The sequence below is a fragment of the Apaloderma vittatum genome, unplaced genomic scaffold (assembly GCF_000703405.1).
Source record: "Apaloderma vittatum isolate BGI_N311 unplaced genomic scaffold, ASM70340v1 scaffold11815, whole genome shotgun sequence".
Taxonomy (NCBI): Eukaryota; Metazoa; Chordata; class Aves; order Trogoniformes; family Trogonidae; genus Apaloderma; species Apaloderma vittatum.
Window position 1 is genome coordinate 10,003 of NW_009715501.1, and position 19,265 is coordinate 29,267.

The window sequence follows — 19,265 nt, forward strand, 5'->3', positions numbered from 1 at the left end:
TGTTATTAATGCTAAGTGAGGCTGCTGCCTTTCAAACAAAATCACTGTGTGGGCAAATCCTAAGTAGTTCCAGTGTCTCTTGGACAGGTTTACAGGATCATGTTACATTGGGCACTAAATGTCAAAAGTTTCAGGAGGAACTTGCTATTCTTTCAAAATGTATATTAAGGAACCCTTCCCCCTCACTCTTGCAGTTGGTAGATTGTAGTGTCAGTATGTGAGGCTGTGCATACCAGAGAGTAAAATTCTGCCTGAACTACAAAGAGAATCTTATGTCTGCTTGCCACAGCATGTTTTTTAAGTCTGTTTCAGAAGCGTATTTCGTTGAGGAAGAAATACCATAGATCATAAAATGAGAAGGGCAGACTTGTTTCTGATAGTTTAATCTTATGAATGTTGATGTTAGTCCAATAAAAGACTGATTAATTTAAAATTTATTTTAGTTTTCCTCAAAAGGATATGGATAAGAAAACGGATGGAGAGCAGCCTTTGACGGCGTGTAACCAGTACCCTAAAGAAGTGGTGAGGAAACGTCAGAATTCGGGTCGAGGTTCCAGGGGCAGCGATTCTTCCAGGACCTCCAGGAAAAGCTTCAGGCTAGACTACAGATTAGAAGAGGATGTAACTAAATCAAAGAGAGGCAAAGATGGGAAATTTGTCAACCCATGGCCAACGTGGAAATCGCCAACCTTGCGAAATATTTTGAAATGGTCCTTCATGGAAAAAAATAACAGCAATGTGCCATGCTCAAAGCAGGTAAATACTTGTGTGTTTTCTTTTCTTGATATAGGCTGCTTTTACCTCTGCTCTAATCAATAATATAGGGCAGTTTCGAACTAATACTTATTAGGCATCTTTTGAAGACTTTTTAAAGTCTTGTTTTTCTGATTTTTTTATTATTTTCAAAAGGTGGATTAATAGTTTGTGCCTCTTCAATTTTTTTTCTCTTTTCTATTAGTTCCACACCATTTGATTTATCCAGCTTAGCTTATATTTACAAAAAGAACAAAAATGGCCCCTTAGATCCTCCATAAACTACAGTTACACTCTTAATAGATGTTGCCTTAAAAAGCAAACCACTGACATAATTCATGTTGTATGAAATAGCTGTGGCATATCTAATTGTAAACATTTTGCCTTTTTTTTTCTCCAGACTGCCATTTACTACATGACATCTTTTTCATAAAAATGTAATAAATACTTGCTGTCATTTACTTATGACAGCATCTGCAAAACTATGTTTTTCTGTTTCAGTACACCAGGAGAAAAAAATTGCATTTTGTTAAAACTAACCTAAACAAGTTATTTGTACTGAAACACTAAAGGTACAGTACCAGTTTACTGGGAAACACCATTATTTGTTCTTGGTGTATTGCTTCTGTCAGATACTGTATATAAAGAAGGAGGCAGGGAAAGCAACCTCTGGGAGAAGCTTCTTTTGGTAGAGAGTAATGGATACTAAAAAGCCACTGGTTATCTTTGTAGCTACAAGAAGTGCTGTGACGGCTACAGTTTCAAGAGTTAGGATTAGCTCTGCCTGCATTTTCTAATGTGATGACTGCACTTGAGAAAAGCTGTGTTGAAGGGTGCAGAACCAGGGAAAGCATTTTTGAACAAATAAGTGTTAATAATGCTTTTAAGCATCCCAGAAGGCATGCAGAAGCTATAAATCTCACAGCCAGTATTTGGCAAAGAGCTTGCACCTCTCATTTTTATCTCATGTGAATTACCTGTGAGGGAAGGAATTTGCTCAGCTTTATGGTCAGGAAAGCCATGTTACTTAGTAACGCAGGATGGTCAAAGGTTTGGGGAGGAATAGTCTTGTCTGTACTTGATCTATAATAGCAATAATTGGAGTTCAGAAAGAAGCACAGCAAACCTATGTAGGTCTTGGGATCTGTGCAAACAATTTACTGTTTTAAATTTGCTGTCCTGCTTTTAGACAGTGTCTGCACCTTGTAGTAATAACCGTGGCTGTGCTGCGGTGTGTAGAGCTTTCTAGGCAGTGTGCTGCCTTGTGATATTTTGGCTACATTTGTGTAAAACTCACGCCTTGGCCTTTTCAATGGCCTTTGACTGCTGCAATATTCTGTATGTGTACAGTAGGTTTCATATCTTGCCAGCACCAGTCAGAAACCTGGTTGGTGACTGAAGTACCCGGAAGGCAGTGCTGAGGTGCACTACAGAGCGCAGAATATACAGCTCTCTGATGGCAGTGGAGAAACGCAGCACTCTCCTTTAATTTACATCCCCGCAATAAAGGTGATTATGAAGAAGTCTACACACTACCAGTTGTAAAGCTCTGACCCTGTTGGGATTAATTTTGGACTAATTGTATTGCTTTACATATGAATTTATTTTAATTAAATGCCTGCAATTATTCAGGAGCTCACTGAAGTAAACCAGAAAAAGAAAATCCTAAGAGAAGGATCAATGAAATGCACTTCTTGAGTCCTTAGCCATTTTGATGCTTGTTCCAGCTATGTTTGTTCCACACATAAATCAACCTGTAAAGCACTTCTGAGCTTGTTTACAATTCAAACTAAGAGCTTCATACTTTATTTAGCACTGCTGGGTAGCATGTCCTTTGAGCAGACTCCTACTTCAATTTCCACATTCAGTGTGCCTAGTGATACTCTGCTACACTGGGTAGGTTCAGTTTATCTGTATCAAGTGCTTTGCAAATGTTAAAAAAAAAAAAAAAGAAAGCATATTATCCAGGATATGTTCTTCACTGTGTAAAAGCTATATGTATTATAATCATGCCTTCGCAACAAGTCTATATAATTATCCAGAACACACAGGCTTCTTGTATTTTCATTACAAGCTTTATTAATAATTTTTTTTCAGTGCTGTTGGAGTATTTTTAATTATTAGTTGTTGGATCAACAGTTTAGATTGTTCTAATTTCTGTAAAATCCAGTGGTATTCAAGTATGCACTAAGCGCCAAGAATCCTAAGCTAATTAGCTGGTCTTACCAAAGCCCATCATGTGTTTCTTCTTGCTTTGCATTAGGAAGGAAAGAAGAGCATGGGAGGGGGGAAGGGGCACAGCAGAAGGAATTTTTGTATTACTCCAGTGATGAAGATAAGACAGTATTAGACACATTTTGCTTCTGTTGGTAGCTGATTTAACATGAGTGCCATATTTCAAAGACCTCTTTTAATTCTTGTAGTTTTTAATATGTTTCTGGTTAGTCTGACGGAGAACAAAATGTATTATAGCAGGATAAAAGTTCCATAAGATTATGTATTTTGTTCATTATGTTGGTTTATCCTGTTGTGTGAGTCTTAACTTCTTTGGAAGTATATGACCAAAAGAACTTGTGATTTAGTTTGAAATCTTGGGAGTCCTTATGGCTTTAAAAGGTAATTTTGGGGCTTTTAGTATATTTCTGTAAAATACTAAAAAAAACCGCCAACCCCAAACAACCCCGAACACAAACCCCAAACCAACCCCAAACAACCCCGAACACAAACCCCATGCCCTAAGAAGTAGTTTCTATAGCTATTTCCCTGTATGATTTACTATGAAAACTCAACAAAACGCCTGATTTCTGATCTCATGTTCTGAGGAATCATTGATTTGGATCAGAGCCCTGCCTGATTTCTGATCTTATATTCTGAGGAATCATTGATTTGGATCAGAGCCCTGTGTATCACAAACCTGTAGATCTCATACAGAGTCTGTGCTCTTGGTTTGCCTTGAACCTTTGTTCACAGGATTTTGTTTAAATAGGTCAGGATACCAGTTGTTCAACCTGTGCTGCTCTTTGCCAGTCTTCTTGTCCGTGTGTCCTTTACAAATGCCTTTTATAGTCAAATATAAATTTTTAAATCAACTATTTGAAATACTGCACAGGAGTGTCGCTGGGATTGACACTATTAAGCCTTTCATAGTGCAAATATATTGTGCTTTTACTCCAGGCGGCAGCTTGGCCCCAGGCAGTGGCTCACTCATACCCCCACAGTGCGATGGGGGAGAGAATTGGAAGGGCGAAAAGTGCAAAAACTTATGGGTTGAGATCAAGACAGTTTAACAGGTAAAGCAAAAGCTGCACCCACAAGCAAAGTGAGCCAAGGAAATCGTTTGTCACTTCCCATGGGCAGGCAGCATCTCCACGGAAGCAGGGTTCCAGCACACTTAAATTTCTTGGGAAGACAAACATCATCACTCTGAACGTCCCTCCCTTCCTTCTTCCACCAGATTTTCTTGCTGAGGACCACATCCCACGGTACGGAATATCCCTTTGGTCAGTTGTCCTGGCTGTGTCCCCTCCCAAGCCTCTTGTGCACCCGGCCTACTGCCTTGGACGCTGTGGGAGCTCTGTTTAGCTGTAGCTAAAACATCACTCTGCTACCAACATTATTTTCAGCACAAATCCAAAACATAGCACCATAGGAGCCACTAGGAAGAGAATTAACTCTGTCTCATCCAAAACAAGTACAATATCTTTGAGTCCCAGTTAAGAACTTGTTGTTCGCATCTGCCAGTTAGTTACTTCTTCCTCTGTGTAGTATTATTAGTATTGCATGATGCTAATTTTAAAGACCAGTTTGTGTCAAATGTCAGCAAAATTAAAGTGGGTTCATTTAGGGCTTTCAGAATGATTTGAAGTCTAAAAACAGCTACTGAAAAAGAGCGATTTCTGTAAAAATATACTTTCCTAAATTGCATTATGACAATTAATTATTAAATTCCATATCTGAGTTTAATTTCTTTGATATAATCTGTTTTGTTAACTTAACCATGTGTAACTTCATGGATTATCTTAATTTCCATTTCTGAGTATTATGTTAGTTTTGTTGAACTTCCACTTCTTATTTTTTTAAGTGTTATAACACTGTGGTTCAGATTTCTCCTGCCAGTGGCATTCCCATGTACTTAAAATAGAGAAGAGGAAAGTCATGCTTCTTTCTTGGAGAAGTAGCAGTTTGTCTCAGTCTGATACTCATACTTTATTCTTACATGAATTAAGTGATTGTACTAACCTTATCATGGAATCATAGAATGGCCTAGGCTGGAAGGGACCTTAGAGATCATCTAGTCCAACCTCCCTGTCATGGGCAGGGCCGCCTCTCAACTAGATCATATTTAGCTTTATAGAAGGTTATCTATTTCTTGTTCTGGAGACTAATGAAACTTTTTCAGTAAGCATGTTTTGTCCATTAGCTCTCATAAAAAGCAATTTCATGAATATTTTATCACAGTAGATTCACAGGGAGGCGGAGGTATGTGTGGTTCTGTTTATTTTCCCATCATGTGCTCTCCAAATCAATAAACTACTGTGGAGAAAAAGTAACTTTACTGAAGCTGTCAGGACTGTTTTAGCAAGGGAAATCCTGGACTCTTAAACTGTCACAGCATCAGGGGGAATTTTAAGGGATTGAGAGGTCAATTCTGTATAAGCTCACTGATGGAGCTAGTCTGCTATCCTAGATCTAGAGAACAAGCGCAGAAATCACACCAGGGAGAATTTGACTGGGAACTAGAAGCGCTGGGACATCCGTGATTACCGGGGAGAGAAGAGTGTCAGGAGTCTGCAGAAGCTGCCTAATACAGGAATATTCTTCTCAAATGTTGTGTGAGGTTAGACCAGAACTGTTTGGGAGAAGAGCCTTTGCCATGCTATGGCAGAGCTGGAGATGGTCAGACACTCTGAGAAGACTTTTTGATTTTTTTGTTTGTCTATCTTTTAATAGGAAAACTCTTACTTATTACAAATAAAACTTACACATAAGCATCTCAACCAAACTGCTGTGAAGAATCTAACTCCTTTTCAATATGAGAGAATGTGGTGGTTGGACAATGAGTTTCAGTAGATAATGTACAGCCATGGCCTCCTTTGTGCCAACTGTAGCACTCCTGAGGCTACACTTGGAGTCAAATTTGGAAGCTGGTTGAGCTGAAAGCTGTCTGTTTTCCTCATCTGGACTAATGTTCAGCTGGATCAGGTCTCTGACCTGTCAGTGTGGGGACTGTGCAAGTGTTCACACTGAAGCAAGACAGGAGGTGAGAGAAGTTTTTCATGACTTTTTTACACATAGATTTAGGTTGATTGGAGGTAATTCATGGAACTGCATACTGAACACACAGGGAGATCACTATAGTGATTTATTCAGTAATAGTTAAACTTTAATTATCTTGAAGGCTTTAATAAAACATCACAAGAAGTACCTGAAGATCCATCTTAAAAATGAATTTGCGTTTTGTGAATGTTCATTGAATTATTGGCGGGATGGGAGGAGAGAACTGCAAAAGCTAACATCAGCCAGGTGACGTTAACCTCTGTGTGCTGCTTCTGTATGTAATGGAGAGAGAGTGAGCCTGCTAAAAGCCAGGAGAGCAGAGCTTTTGTGGAGTGCTGTCGGGAACATGGTGTTCTCTTTCATCTGTGGGTTTGTGACTTACTTGTGCTAGGGCTTGGGGATGCATCATCTAGTTGCAGAAGCTAAACCTGAGCATTTGTTACAGTAACAGTATGTGTGCCTGTGTGTGTATGTATATGTATATATGTATAAATATTCTTTTCCAGGTCAGGAAGGCCAACCGATTGCAAAGCCTTTCCTAGGATGCTGTTAGTGCCTTGCAGGGCTTTCACTGCAATGCTTGCAGACTCTCTTCTCTATTAGTAGGTCTCCTGGCCTGATGAGATACTCGCACTTCTCTCTCCTTACAGAGAAGTGAAAATGTTGCAAAAACCTAAGATGAAACTAGCAGGAAGTAGCTGAAAAAATTATCATTAAAAAGGCATCCGCTCTGAGTTGTGGTTCTCTGGTTGCCTAAAAATATAAACAAAATGCAAATCTTGACTCTAATGATTTGTGCCCCATGTGCTGTTCTTGTTCCATGGCCAAGTACATTCTGAAATGTCATGCCTATTGTGTTGTGTTTTGTTTTTTCCTAGGAACTTGATAAAGAGCTTCCAGTGTTAAAACCCTACTTTATTCAAAAGCCGGAACTTGCAGGGAAGACAGGAACTGGTATGCGAGTCACGTGGTTGGGACATGCCTCAGTTATGGTGGAAATGGATGAACTTATATTTCTCACTGACCCGATTTTCAGCCAGCGAGCTTCGCCCACCCAGCTGATGGGTCCCAAGCGCTTCCGAGGACCTCCGTGCACAGTAGAGCAGCTCCCCAAAATAGATGCCGTCATGATCAGCCACACCCATTACGATCATTTGGACTACAACACCGTGACGAGTTTGAATGAACGCTTTGGGAGTGAGCTGCGCTGGTTTGTGCCTCTGGGGCTCTTGGACTGGATGCAGAGATGTGGTTGTGAGAATGTGATCGAACTGGATTGGTGGGAAGAGAACTGTGTCCCTGGTCACGATGCGGTAACTTTTGTCTTCACCCCTTCTCAACATTGGTGCAAAAGGACTGTGACAGATGACAACAAGGTTCTTTGGGGCAGCTGGTCTGTCTTGGGACCTTGGAATCGGTTTTTCTTTTCAGGAGATACTGGATATTGCGTTGCTTTTGAACAGATAGGTAAAAGGTTTGGACCTTTCGATCTTGCAGCCATCCCCATTGGAGCTTATGAGCCAAGGTACGAAAATCAGTTTGGTCAAAATGCATAAATCAAATGATAAACTGATGACAAAAAAATACACCCAGAAGTGAAAATTATAGGTATGCTTTATTAAGAATATTCAATGCACTATAGAGGCAAAAGAAGGAAATTGCTGAGGCAAAAGGACATTACTGAATGATAAAATAAAGCAGGTCATCGAAAGGTGGAGCTGAAATGTCCGAGATGCTTATCTCTGTGTGTGTATTCTTGAATTTTTTCTTCAGTCTCTAGCACAGGAAGAATGGATCTGCTGACTGTTCTATGAAAAATATTGAGTAAAAACCTGGAATTACTTTATGGCTTTTTTTTCTTAAATGGCATCACTGAATCCAACCCATTTAGATGCATGCAATTTGCCGCATTTTTCTCTTCCTTCAGGCTTTATGCTTGTTTCTCAACTTCTCTGGAGAAAAAGATGACTTCTTTATAGAATGCGAAAGATCTGCTTGTTTAGGCATTCGTATCCTACTTATGACAGGGCATCTAAACTTTTAGATGACAAGACTCATATAATGCTGGAAGGAAAGCATGTATAAGCTGGGGAGGGAAGATGGGGATCAGAATAATGTGGTAAAAATCCGGTATCTTTCAAGAGTTGCCAGGTTGTCTCCTCTCCTTTAGCACTGTTCCATTAAGCTATCCTCTGAAGCACACACTTTCTGGTGTGTGCTGCTAGCATGAAATTTTTTCAGGAATGGATTTAAATCTGTGGCCTTATGGCCTCAAGGCACCAGTAATATGTTCTTCTACTATGAAGAATATAGATAGGAAAAAATCCATTTGAAAAGGGGAGTGAAAAATGTTAACTGCTGTTTTGTGGATATGTTGATATGTTCCAGCTTGTTGATTTTGGATGTTCTGTATGTTGTTCAGACATAAACGCTCCATATTTTTTTGATTAGGTGAGTGGTTTGGTTTTTTTTATGTTTGGTGAGGTTTTTTTTGTTTGGTTGAGGTATTGTTTTTATATTCTTTTGAACTTACCCAATGAAAGTAAAGAAGAAATCTTGAAAAAAAAAAAAATATTGCTTTGTGTTTTGGTAGGTGGTTTATGAAATACCAGCACGTGGATCCTGAAGAAGCAGTAAGAATCCATATCGATGTTCAAGCTAAGAAGTCTGTAGCGATTCATTGGGGGACCTTTGCTTTAGCAAACGAGGTAAATTTCAACAGTGTACGTGAGTTCAGATTTCCTGAGTTCACAGTCATCAATGAAGATTCGCTCATGCAGTTTAACCTCTGGATCTGTAAATATATACTTAAAATGCCAACTTGGTATGAGTGAAAAATTGTTACTATATGTACTTCAATTCAGAAGAATGTTTAGCTGTTCATAACGGATTACATTAAATATTTCCACAGTTAAGATTTATATCAATTACGCTGTACTTTGATATTAATGTGGAGGTTGTCTGGCATCCAAAAGCTGAGGGACATGAAAGCTGAGGGGACCCTTAGGGAGCAGGAAAAGTCAAGTCAGCAGTGCATCACTGGGAGACAGTAAGAATTGCATGTGTGTAGACCAGAACAGTATTTATTAATCAAATAGTATTTTAATAGTTGGTTCATAGTTAAACACCAGCAGCAATACAAAAGATTAAGTTATTCTGAGTTGCTTATTTAAAAAAAAAAAAATTGTTATTTTCCCCCCATGTCCCCAGTTCTAGTAAGAACTTTACCCAGGTACCTTCACAGTGACTAAAGATACACCTTGCCTGGTAGCTGTTTTTCAATTTTGTATGAGTTGCACCACTTTATCTCATAATTCAGTCTTGCTGCTGTTACCTATGTTCACCTGATGTCACGTTTTCTTTAAATTGGATGTAAGATTTTTTTTTATCCACGATACTTCCAATGAGCTGTGTTACTAGGGCCCACGGTACAAATGCTACCGTGTATTTAGAAGCACAAAAACGTGGATGATTTCTCCCTGATGATGCCTTTTCTGAAATGTAACAAATAAAATGAAGTAACTTCAGGGGGGACCTTGCCTGAAATGGCACTAGTTTTTCACCAGTAAAGCTGACAACTTTGTTTTACTGAACGAGAGAAAGCTACACCTGCTGAGCTGCCAATGGGTCCTCCTCCACCGGGTTTCTGCTTCCAAGGGATCAGTGCATTAAAGACGAGTGAGTTTTGTGTCGTAGGTTGTGCCTTGCTAGTTACTCTACAACTGCAAATCAGCATTCTTACAGTTTAAAAACTGAAAATTAAACCAAACATTTAATTTTACAAACATCTTCCTCTCTCTCTTTTTAATATAATGTTTAAAATGTAAATAGTTTCTTGTTTAAAGCAGTGATTTTCTTTTTCCTTTTTTTTTTTTTTGCTGTAATGGTATCTTTTTCTCATATTATTCTTATTTTTCCAGTATTACTTGGATCCGCCAGTTAAACTGAATGAAGCTCTCGAAAGATACGGCCTGAAAAAAGATGACTTCTTTGTCTTAAACCATGGAGAATCACGGGACTTGAGTACAAATGATGGATTTGAATAATGAAACGGCAGCAGATCCTGTTTGATTTGAACTAACAGTTAGTGTTACAAACATTAATACGATCATGTACTTACAAAGTAGGGGTTTTCTGAGTGAATTGGATTTTTAGATGCCAGTGTTGTCCGTTTCAGAACTACAACTCGCATACCAATTTCATGATGAATTTTACTAGTTATATTGTTTATAAATTTTGCAAACTGATCTAAAAACTCGTTAATATATCATATATTACGTGGGAATAACTTGCAGTTTCAACTCGTGTGCATCCCACTGATAAATTACTTTTTAAAAAACAAACAAACAAAACAAACCTCTTCATCTTACCTGCAGAAGCAATAATATTCTCAGCACAGGACATATTCTTAGAATTAATGGCTGACTTGAATTGCTCCGTGTTAGAACGTCACCCTCCACTTGTTAGTCATTAATCGTCACGTTATGCCCTGCACCTCGACAGCTTCACTGTATGTTTTATGGGGTGAAGTCTTCCAATACAGCTGTGTAGTTAAAGCACAAGCATAGTAAAATAATTATTTTACTGAGTGCTTCTACACTTTCATCTGTTGATGAACCACAAAAGCTGAATTTTACAATGATCTAAAGAAATGTGCCTTTTAGAGAGAGAGAGAGAACTTAATATTGCGTCACTGATGTGTAAAACTTACTGCTGGCCAGAGTATCTGCACAATTTTTGTTTTGTCAATGTTTTTAACTTAGGCATGAATAGTGTCTAAAATACCTTTGTCAAATGCAGTACATGAAATGGAATAATCCCTTAATGGCGCTTGTCTTTCCATCGATTCAGACTATTACTAAGCAGTTTTTTTTTAATAGTATAGTGAAGAGTCTTAAGCAAGGGCTGTTGTATTTTTTTCCTTATAGGTTCCCTATAATTTTAAAGTTGAATGAGAGATTACAACATTGTTTAGTGTAGTAAAACTTGGCAAAATTTATCTGTATCAAATTGCGATCCTCATTTACAGAATTAAAGCCTATTGTTGCCAATAAAAAGGGTTGTTATTCTCCTTTGTAATTCACTGGCAAATTGTTTTTTGTTCATGACTTGCTTTAGTCTACAAGATATGTGTATTTTTTTTTTTGCTCTTCCTGTGCATTACACTTTATGTTCATATTCCATGAAGATAAATAAAGACACATTATTTCCCTGCAGTTTAAAGATGCGAACTTCTGGCAACTAATTAAAAGCAGTTAATGAGACTTCATGCTAGGAGCAAACTGAAGTATTCTTTCAACTATTGACAGTTATCTTTGAAAAATTTGTCTCGGGAACTCTTAGAAGTCTTTACAAATCTAAATAACAAAAAAGAGCAGTGCAAGGAGGCCAAGATCAGTTAGTCCAAGTTTATGCTGAGGAAGCGTTCTGGAGCAGAGGACTACACTTATATGTAAGAGAAGGTAGCTTATATTCCTTTGGTGGGATTCATGTTTGACAAACACCAAGATTTTCTTATTTGAAATTCTAGTATGGCCTAGATGTATTCACTAGAATTTGTTTAAAACTGGTTTAAAACTTATCTCAGTTGTTCAGTGTTGATTTTGGGAGGGTATTTCAGATGAAGCCTCTGTTAGGCCTCATATATGCTCAATAGCTTCAGTAATGATTTGGATGATATAATGCACATCACATGTTCACTAAATTGTGGAGGACACTAAGCTGCATGGATTTGTTGAGTACTTCGAAGGACATGGTTAAAACTGAAGGGTTTTTTTTTTCCTTTTTTCTTCAGTTTTCAAAATCATCAGTAGACAATTCTGTAAAATTCTATACTTCAGAAAGAATGAAACTAAAATACAGAATGCCTAGATTACCTGCCACACAGCAGGTAAGTACTGACTTACAAGGATCAGAGAATTAAGTGTCAGTAATGGCATATATTTTAGTTTGGATCTGCTAATTCACAGCTTTTGGGTGCAGAATGGTGACTGTTTTGCTTTACTTGGTGCTAAGAAGATTCCAACTAGCGTGGGGAAGAAGAAAATTTAGACACATGTGAAGACACTTTGTAGGTTCTTGCATGATTTCAGAACATCTCAACAACACTGTTCTGTAGGGACGCGTTTAAAACTAGAAGTCTTTCTAGACCAGAAAGACTGAGACAACACTGTAACATGTTTTCATGTATTTTTGGAAAAAGGGACAATGGTCACATGTTTCTGCCACCTGTCAATGCAAAGGATAAGAGATCAGCTTTAATTATCAGAAAGATGACATTTGAAAAACTTATTTTTAGGTTAGAGAACATGGACGGGGACATCTAGATTTCTCCGTTGCTGAGCCTGAGAAAAAATACATACCGGAGAGACCTAGAACAGACTAGCCAAAAGTTCTTGTCAGAAAAGAGAGGTGGGATTGGTAAATTCTTAGCATCTTACCTAGCCTTTATTTTTCTGTTAAATACAGAAGCAGAAAAAAATAAAATCTACAAGAAGTGGCAAAACATTAAGTGCTTGTCATGTAACTTGCTTATTACAAAATTACTTGTGTTTTTGGAGCAGGGGGAAGGAGAAAGGGAAGTTCACTGTCAATGCGTTAAGTGCTTGTCATGTAACTTACTTATTACAAAATTACTCGTGTTTTTGGAGCAGTGGGAAGGAGAAAGGGAAGTTCACTGTCAATGCAGTGATTGTCAGAGTTCTGACTGGGAATGATGCCAGCTTCTCTTTCTGCCTTAATTGTATTCCTGATGAGTTAAAACTACATATGTAGATAAATTAGATATATATAGCTTTACCCCAGTATTGATCAGGTCATAGATAAGTTGTATTTTCAAGGTCACATTCTTCTTGCAGCTCTAGCTATCTGAAAAGTCACCTACTAAAAAAAATATAAATTACTGAATTACAGAAAGAAAGCAGTATTCTATTAAGAGCAGCGTGGGCATATTAACTTAAAAAAATGAGGCGTCTGTTAACAGTTGGGGTAATACAGCTCTCTGAAAAACAGTATGAGTTGAAAAACTCGTTTTCTGGTCTTGACATCTGACACTTCTTTTACTTTATGTTGCACTGTTCAGGAACCTTTAGTAGTCTTGGTTCAGTATGGAGTGTTTTCTAGTACATTTTATGTTCATCAGTGAACCTTCCTTCAGTTTCCTTCAGGATCTCTTACAGTGAAGTTTATATTCATTCCACCATTCTGAATTCATGCTGGATTGATGAGGTCTAACTCAACAAATGCACTTAATCCAGTGATGCTGCAGCTGCAGGGAAAAAAAAGGAGTAAAGGTCCAGGGAAAGCAGGCACCCATTGAGCAGCTATCTGATAGAAACAAATATATAAATGACTAATTGCTGATTGCTACCTCTTTAATGCATTACTCTACAGTTATGTATTAAACAGTTGTAAATATGTAAGGCAATAAAAATTCTTTATAACACTGAGAGGAAAATTTCACTTTACCCATACATTTAAAATGTTCACTGTATATAAGAAAGCTTTTATATCTAAAACTATTTCTCCCCCCTTGTGTACATGTACCAGCTGTACAGTTACTTCTCAGTACTATTGCTTCTATCTTGCTCGTAAAAAAAAAAATCTGTTATGTTGTCTGTATTAAATACATTGCATTCTCTTCTGTAGTAACTGATTTGTGCCTAGTAATATGGTAGTATTCAGTATTTTTTATGTTGTTTTATTGTTGTTTGCTTGTTGGGGTTTTTATAGCATAGCATTCCTAAGATTATGTATTTTCATTGGGTCAGTGTGTTGTTTTTTAATTTTTTTTTTAAATTACTATTGTGTTAATATTCTCACAACTTGCTCTTTCACTTCTGTATCAGGGTGATGCAACAAAGAAGCCAGTTTTTGAGCGAAGAGGGTAGAGTCCCGGCAGAGTGTAAAGAAAATTGAATCTTCACTGTATTGGTCCTGAATCATGGTGCCATCTTCGTTGTTCACGTTCTTTTTCAAGTTTGCTGCAAACGTCAGGGCTCTAAGCAGAATTTCTCTGTTTGTACAGTTGTCAAAAAGTAACAGCAGTGATGGCACCTAAGACAGTCAAGAAATAATCCATACTTAATCACCAGCAGTAAGTACATGTAATTAAACCTAAGGCTCTGGACGAAAGCCAGCCTGTGAAAGAATGTACACTTCTAGCTGCTAATTTTAACCTAGAATTTTACTCTGGAGTCACATATATTCTTCTAATACATTAAAATTATTCTAATGCATGCACATATCTACGCACACATGTATAAATGCTAAAAATATAATGAAACGGCAAGAACCATACTTGAGCGCTGAGAAGATGTCTTGTCATGGCTGGGTTTGCAGATAAGTTCACAAGTACTTTCAACACTTGAATCTGAAATGAGGATCACAGTGGTTTTGGAGCTTGCAAAGAACTCCTAAGTGCAGCAGTAATGAGCATCAATAATGTCAGTGTTCAGTTGGAGAGGAAAAGGTAGAATGGGTCGACTGACATCCCGAGCTGTGCGCCTCAGCAGAGAACAGAGCTTACGGAGTCATTAGCATGGATGTCTAAGTATAGACATTTTAGAAACAAATTCAGTTTGACTTAAACATCAAAATAAAGCAAGATCTAGAAACAACCCTCAGTAGGCAAAATAGGGAATATTTTTAAAATACACAGAGGATGGTTAGGTACTGTATTTAAAACATCATCAGAGGTGGATGCAAATACACCTTTGTACTTCTCTGTACCTTGTGACACTAATCTTTTAACTAAACGCTAGGAAAAGGCCAAGTGCTACTTGCTGTTCTTAAGTAAAAGAGGTCTGCTAAGTTTAATGGAAATTTGTGTTTTGGACAACTGGTTTTTCATCGGATAGCGCAATGGATTACATTGGTATTGATGGTACTGTGACATCTTGAATAAATGCTGAATTTGGTCCCTATCTGGAGCTTTTCTCTTCTTTCAATATTACAATAATTCACAAATAAGCACCCTTTTCCATTGCAGTCACTAGCGCTGCAAGAGACATAGTAAGTGTAAGGGAACACAAAGCCCTAACTTAGGTTATCACTGCTTGACATGTGCCCCTTGGGACATATATGCATCAGTGAAGCCTTTCGCATGCAGGTTCTCCTTGCTCTGCGATGCAGCAGTGATGTTTAGCAGGCAGAAGAGAATTTTGGAGTTGGTATAGCAAAGATGTAGGACAACAGCAGGGTGCATAACCTTGCTTTGGTAGAGCTCTAGCCCGGTGGTTCCACTATCATGATTCCGTTCCTCCTCTTTCTGAATTTATATCGAGAAAGTAACATAGATCCGTATTTTACAGCACTGTCTGCTATCACTGATATTCGTTTTTCTAAGCCCAGTCTAAACCATTTTGCAAAAAATGGTAAAAAGGAGGCAAGTGATGCAGTTTCATAAATGGCTTGTAACAATACACTACCCAGTACCTGTGTCCTTTCAGTTCCTTCTGAAAGCAAATGAAGAAAGCATGGAATTGAGTTTATCATTTTATGGTGGTAGTCACTGGTAACGGACATATTTGTCAACAACCTGAGTCCAGCTAGCTGCAGGTCAGAGTTCAGGGGAGCCGACTCAACGTTCCTACACACTTGCGTAATAAAGACCTGGGGAAAAAGGGAAGGAAAAAAGAGAAGACATTTTTTGATACAAGCAGATTTTCTATTTGCAAATAGTATCAGTGGCCTAGCTACAGTAGTAGCTGTTGAAACACTGCTGCCTGAATATGTAACCTGATCAAGGTTCTTGACAATGTGTACTTTTTGTTGTCTTGAATATATTCAAACATTCTCTTGGCATGACAGAAGCAGGCATTACAGAGTTATGCTCACGAACCTTCCTGAAGTATGAATTGCTCTGAATACCCAAATTGCTTTGACTCATCTCAGAAGTGGCACAGTTGCTTTATGGAGTCAAAAAGATCACTTACAGCAACTAACATCTCCTTAAATGTTGAGATCAAGCTAATGACAAGCCCTGGAATGAAATTCTTTCTTCCAACCGTGTGGCCCATTCACTGGAGTACTTGTCAGGCTTGTGTGATGAAAACTGACGTTAACCACTGTTTACCAGACTTTCTTCTGCATGACAGTATACAACAAATTTTGGAGTCATAACTACAAAAAAAATTATTTTGCCTTTACCAGAGCAGTTGTTTTCTACCTATATGCCTATAGAAGTATTTGCTGTTGACAAGCACTACTTTAAGAATAAGCTGCTCAGTGCTAAAGATGCTGCAAACTGCCACGTACCATCGAACTGCCCTTTTATCAAACTAATAGAAAAACTAGTAAAAACCTTCAAATCTGCATCAGCTCACTGCCTGGACACTTACTGATCTATTAATTAATCTGATGATGTCAAAAATGGACACTTTTTTGATGGCTGGTCCTTTCATGTCCATAGCATCTAGTGTATTTCCCAGTGGGACTCATATCGTTTTTACACACTACTCTCCGAAAGTGAAAACTATCACCCTGAAAAATTGGTCTCATACAAACCCAGGGGATCAATTACTGTTTGGGGTTTTTTTCTCCCTTGCCTAAGGAGTCATGCTAAGTTCAGTCTGCAATCCATCCTATTAAACAACCACTGCTGATGTTCTAGTCTGGCTTGGCAATCACCTTGTCTCGTAATTTTACTACAAACTTAGCAGCACATTCTCTGTTTTAACAGCATTCGGTGAAAGTTCAACACAAACTGCCTCACTTCCTGTCTGTCTTTTAGAAGAAGTGCCAGTGATGCAACACATTTTAAAGTTATCCTCTTGGCCTTGGGACAACCAGCATTATATGTCTAACATCAAAATATTTTGGCATCCTGGCTTGTATTTAATAAATATGCTGAAAGCCCTGTACTGTCTCCTGTATCTCAATTACTTTCATTTTTTCCCTTTAAGAAACTTACCTGTATTTCTTCCTGATTTTTAATATTCATACTCAAATTATTAAGTGCATTTAGTGCTTTTTCTTTCACTTTGGGAATGCAATCAGAGAGCATCCCTCCAATAATAGAAAGGCCGTCCAAATTTCGGATTATATCCTAAAATATAAAAGAGATATTTAATAAGATTTTTTTTAAAAATTAAACTAAATGCTGAAGGCTTTCCTCAAAGTTTTCATTTTAATGCAAATGGAATGTGTGAAGACTTCCAGAATAGACTGCTATGTTTAAAGACAGTGTTAGCAGATATTACTTTATTACTTCAATTGAAATTAAGAATAGTCCGGCTTAGGGTCAAAGTATTATTTGACATTATTTGATAATGGCACAACACCCTCACTTTCAAGATCAGGCCTGCAAAGCATGCTTCAAACATTTTAGATTATAAAGAATCAAAAGGTTTATTACTGCATAACAACTTTATAGAATACCTGAGCTAGATCACAATACCTAAAAGTCCTGACTGAACAGAACAGAATCTTAAGATGCAGCTTTATAAGTTCTAAAACTTTATTTTTCTTTTCCATTACACTCGATCTTTTTAAAAATCTTTGTCACATGAACTCTAACATCGCTGAAAAAAAACATGTACTGTTTTCAAGAAAATAAACCACGGGCCAGTGGACCTTGGGATTCAATTTTATTCTGGTTCTGAGAGATTTATTTTAAGAAAATAGTTCTGAGAAGCCAATATAGACAGCTGTCAAACGTACCATACAAAAAAGGATAAAAAAAAAAAAAAGGTGGGACCCTACAGGTTAAACCTTTACAAATGCATGAATATCTGCGTCCAAATCAAAGCTTCTGTGCATCATATCTCCAAGTGAAGACAAATAAATAGTCGGAAGGTTAAGATGTAAACAGCATGCAACTTTGTAAAGATAAAAAAGTCGTTTAAATTATCTCAGCAAACTTCAGATCTGATCCTGAAAGTATGTTAGTGTTCTCCAGTTCAACCCTTTCATTGTCATTACTTAAGAGTAAGCAGCAGAAAACAAACATATTTACTGCACTTTTAAAATATGGAACTCTGTACATAGTCTAAGTTGTACAAACCATTAAGCTTAGATAAATTTTGTGAAGCTGGTAAATTATGTGGGCTAAAAAATGTGGGCTGGCAGCAACTGACGCATAGATGTAAAATGGATTTTAGAATGCAAACTATCCTAGCTCACAGTCCTGTGTCACTCTTCAGCAAAACAACACCTATCATCTTCCCTGCTGACTGGTATTGAAACACTGTTGTTCTCTACAGAACAATACTTACTTGATTTAGAGAGAAGGCAGCACTGTTACTGAGAGTGATTAAAACTTGCTCTTGAATTAATGGATCATCTGTGGCCTGGAGCAAATGAATAAGTTTCTGTAGAGCATCCACATCCACACCATGGGTTGATGCTGCAGGACTGCTGTCTGTCAGCGTTTAAAAACACCAAGTCAGAGACATTTCAGTTACCACCTAATGTTTTTTACAAAGCTGGCGTTCAGCTCTTAGTTGTAGGTTGCACTGTTCAAAGTTTGACTGTATCCAGCTATCATATCACAGCAAAAAGACTCTGTTTTACAGCAGCAAGACTTCCATCCTTTTTCCTGTTTCCTCTGACTACCTCTTTTCAAAGTAAAAAATAAAATGAATATGTAATAAGAACTTTAAGTACATTAGTCTTTGGTTAAACAACAGCAAACCTCCCCTTCAAAATCATTAGGAGAATTCATCAAACAAGCTTCATATTTTTCATCATGTTCCCTGAAATGAAATGTGGAAATCTGTCTGGACACTGTAGGAAAACAAAACGTCATGATTTGCAGACTACTACTCCCAGAAATTATTATAATGATTATGATAATGATGTTTTGCTAGTACCCTGTGGGCCTTTGACAATCTAACAGCCACAGTGGTGATCATGGCATCACCCAACCAAGTGAGGAAGGCTGTTGCTGAGTCAGGATGACTTTATAGAGTGCTTGGCTTTTGTAAAAGGGTGACACAAATGCCATAAAAGACCACTTCCAGCCAGATTGGAGGCAAAACTATTTTGCAAGCTGAACAGCCTGAAGACCTGATCTCTGACTACTAGACCAATTGTAGGTGACTGGAGATGACTTTTGAGAAGCTGAGCAGTCCTTTATAATTCCACGTATTTGCTGTCACCAGCTCATCAGGCAAACACCACAGAGAAGGGGAAAAAAAAAGGGGGGGGGTGCCAAAGCTATTTATGATAATCCAAGACTCAGCTTGAAAACCAAAATCCTTTTTTATCCTCACTTCATCCTCATCTAGACACTT

The 19,265-nt window shown here is 37.9% G+C and overlaps 2 protein-coding genes across 2 annotated transcripts; one reads left to right on the top strand and one right to left on the bottom strand.

The window, feature by feature from the left end:
- The first annotated feature begins 448 nt into the window (after positions 1-448).
- Positions 449-10,250, top strand: NAPEPLD (N-acyl phosphatidylethanolamine phospholipase D). The gene is made up of 4 exons (XM_009869178.1): positions 449-756; positions 6,909-7,555; positions 8,624-8,738; positions 9,951-10,250. The coding sequence occupies exons 1-4, from the start codon at positions 460-462 to the stop codon at positions 10,074-10,076; spliced, it is 1,185 nt and encodes a 394-aa protein (XP_009867480.1). The 5' UTR covers positions 449-459; the 3' UTR covers positions 10,077-10,250.
- A 3,574-nt stretch (positions 10,251-13,824) lies between these two features.
- On the bottom strand, positions 13,825-18,403 carry ARMC10 (armadillo repeat containing 10; the record flags this gene model as incomplete). The annotated part of the gene is made up of 5 exons (XM_009869179.1): positions 13,825-14,085; positions 14,330-14,401; positions 15,466-15,642; positions 16,943-17,077; positions 18,246-18,403. Coding segments are annotated over 5 exons (797 nt in total), but the record flags the coding sequence as incomplete, so codon positions are not given.
- Positions 18,404-19,265: the final 862 nt, after the last annotated feature.

Excerpts from the sequence above, each read along its gene's own strand:
- NAPEPLD (XM_009869178.1), top strand. The coding sequence starts at position 460 with ATGGATAAGAAAACGGATGGAGAGCAGCCTTTGACGGCGTGTAACCAG. Across the intron at positions 757-6,908 it reads ATGTGCCATGCTCAAAGCAG|GAACTTGATAAAGAGCTTCC; the intron begins GTAAATACTTGT and ends GTTTTTTCCTAG. Across the intron at positions 7,556-8,623 it reads ATTGGAGCTTATGAGCCAAG|GTGGTTTATGAAATACCAGC; the intron begins GTACGAAAATCA and ends GTGTTTTGGTAG.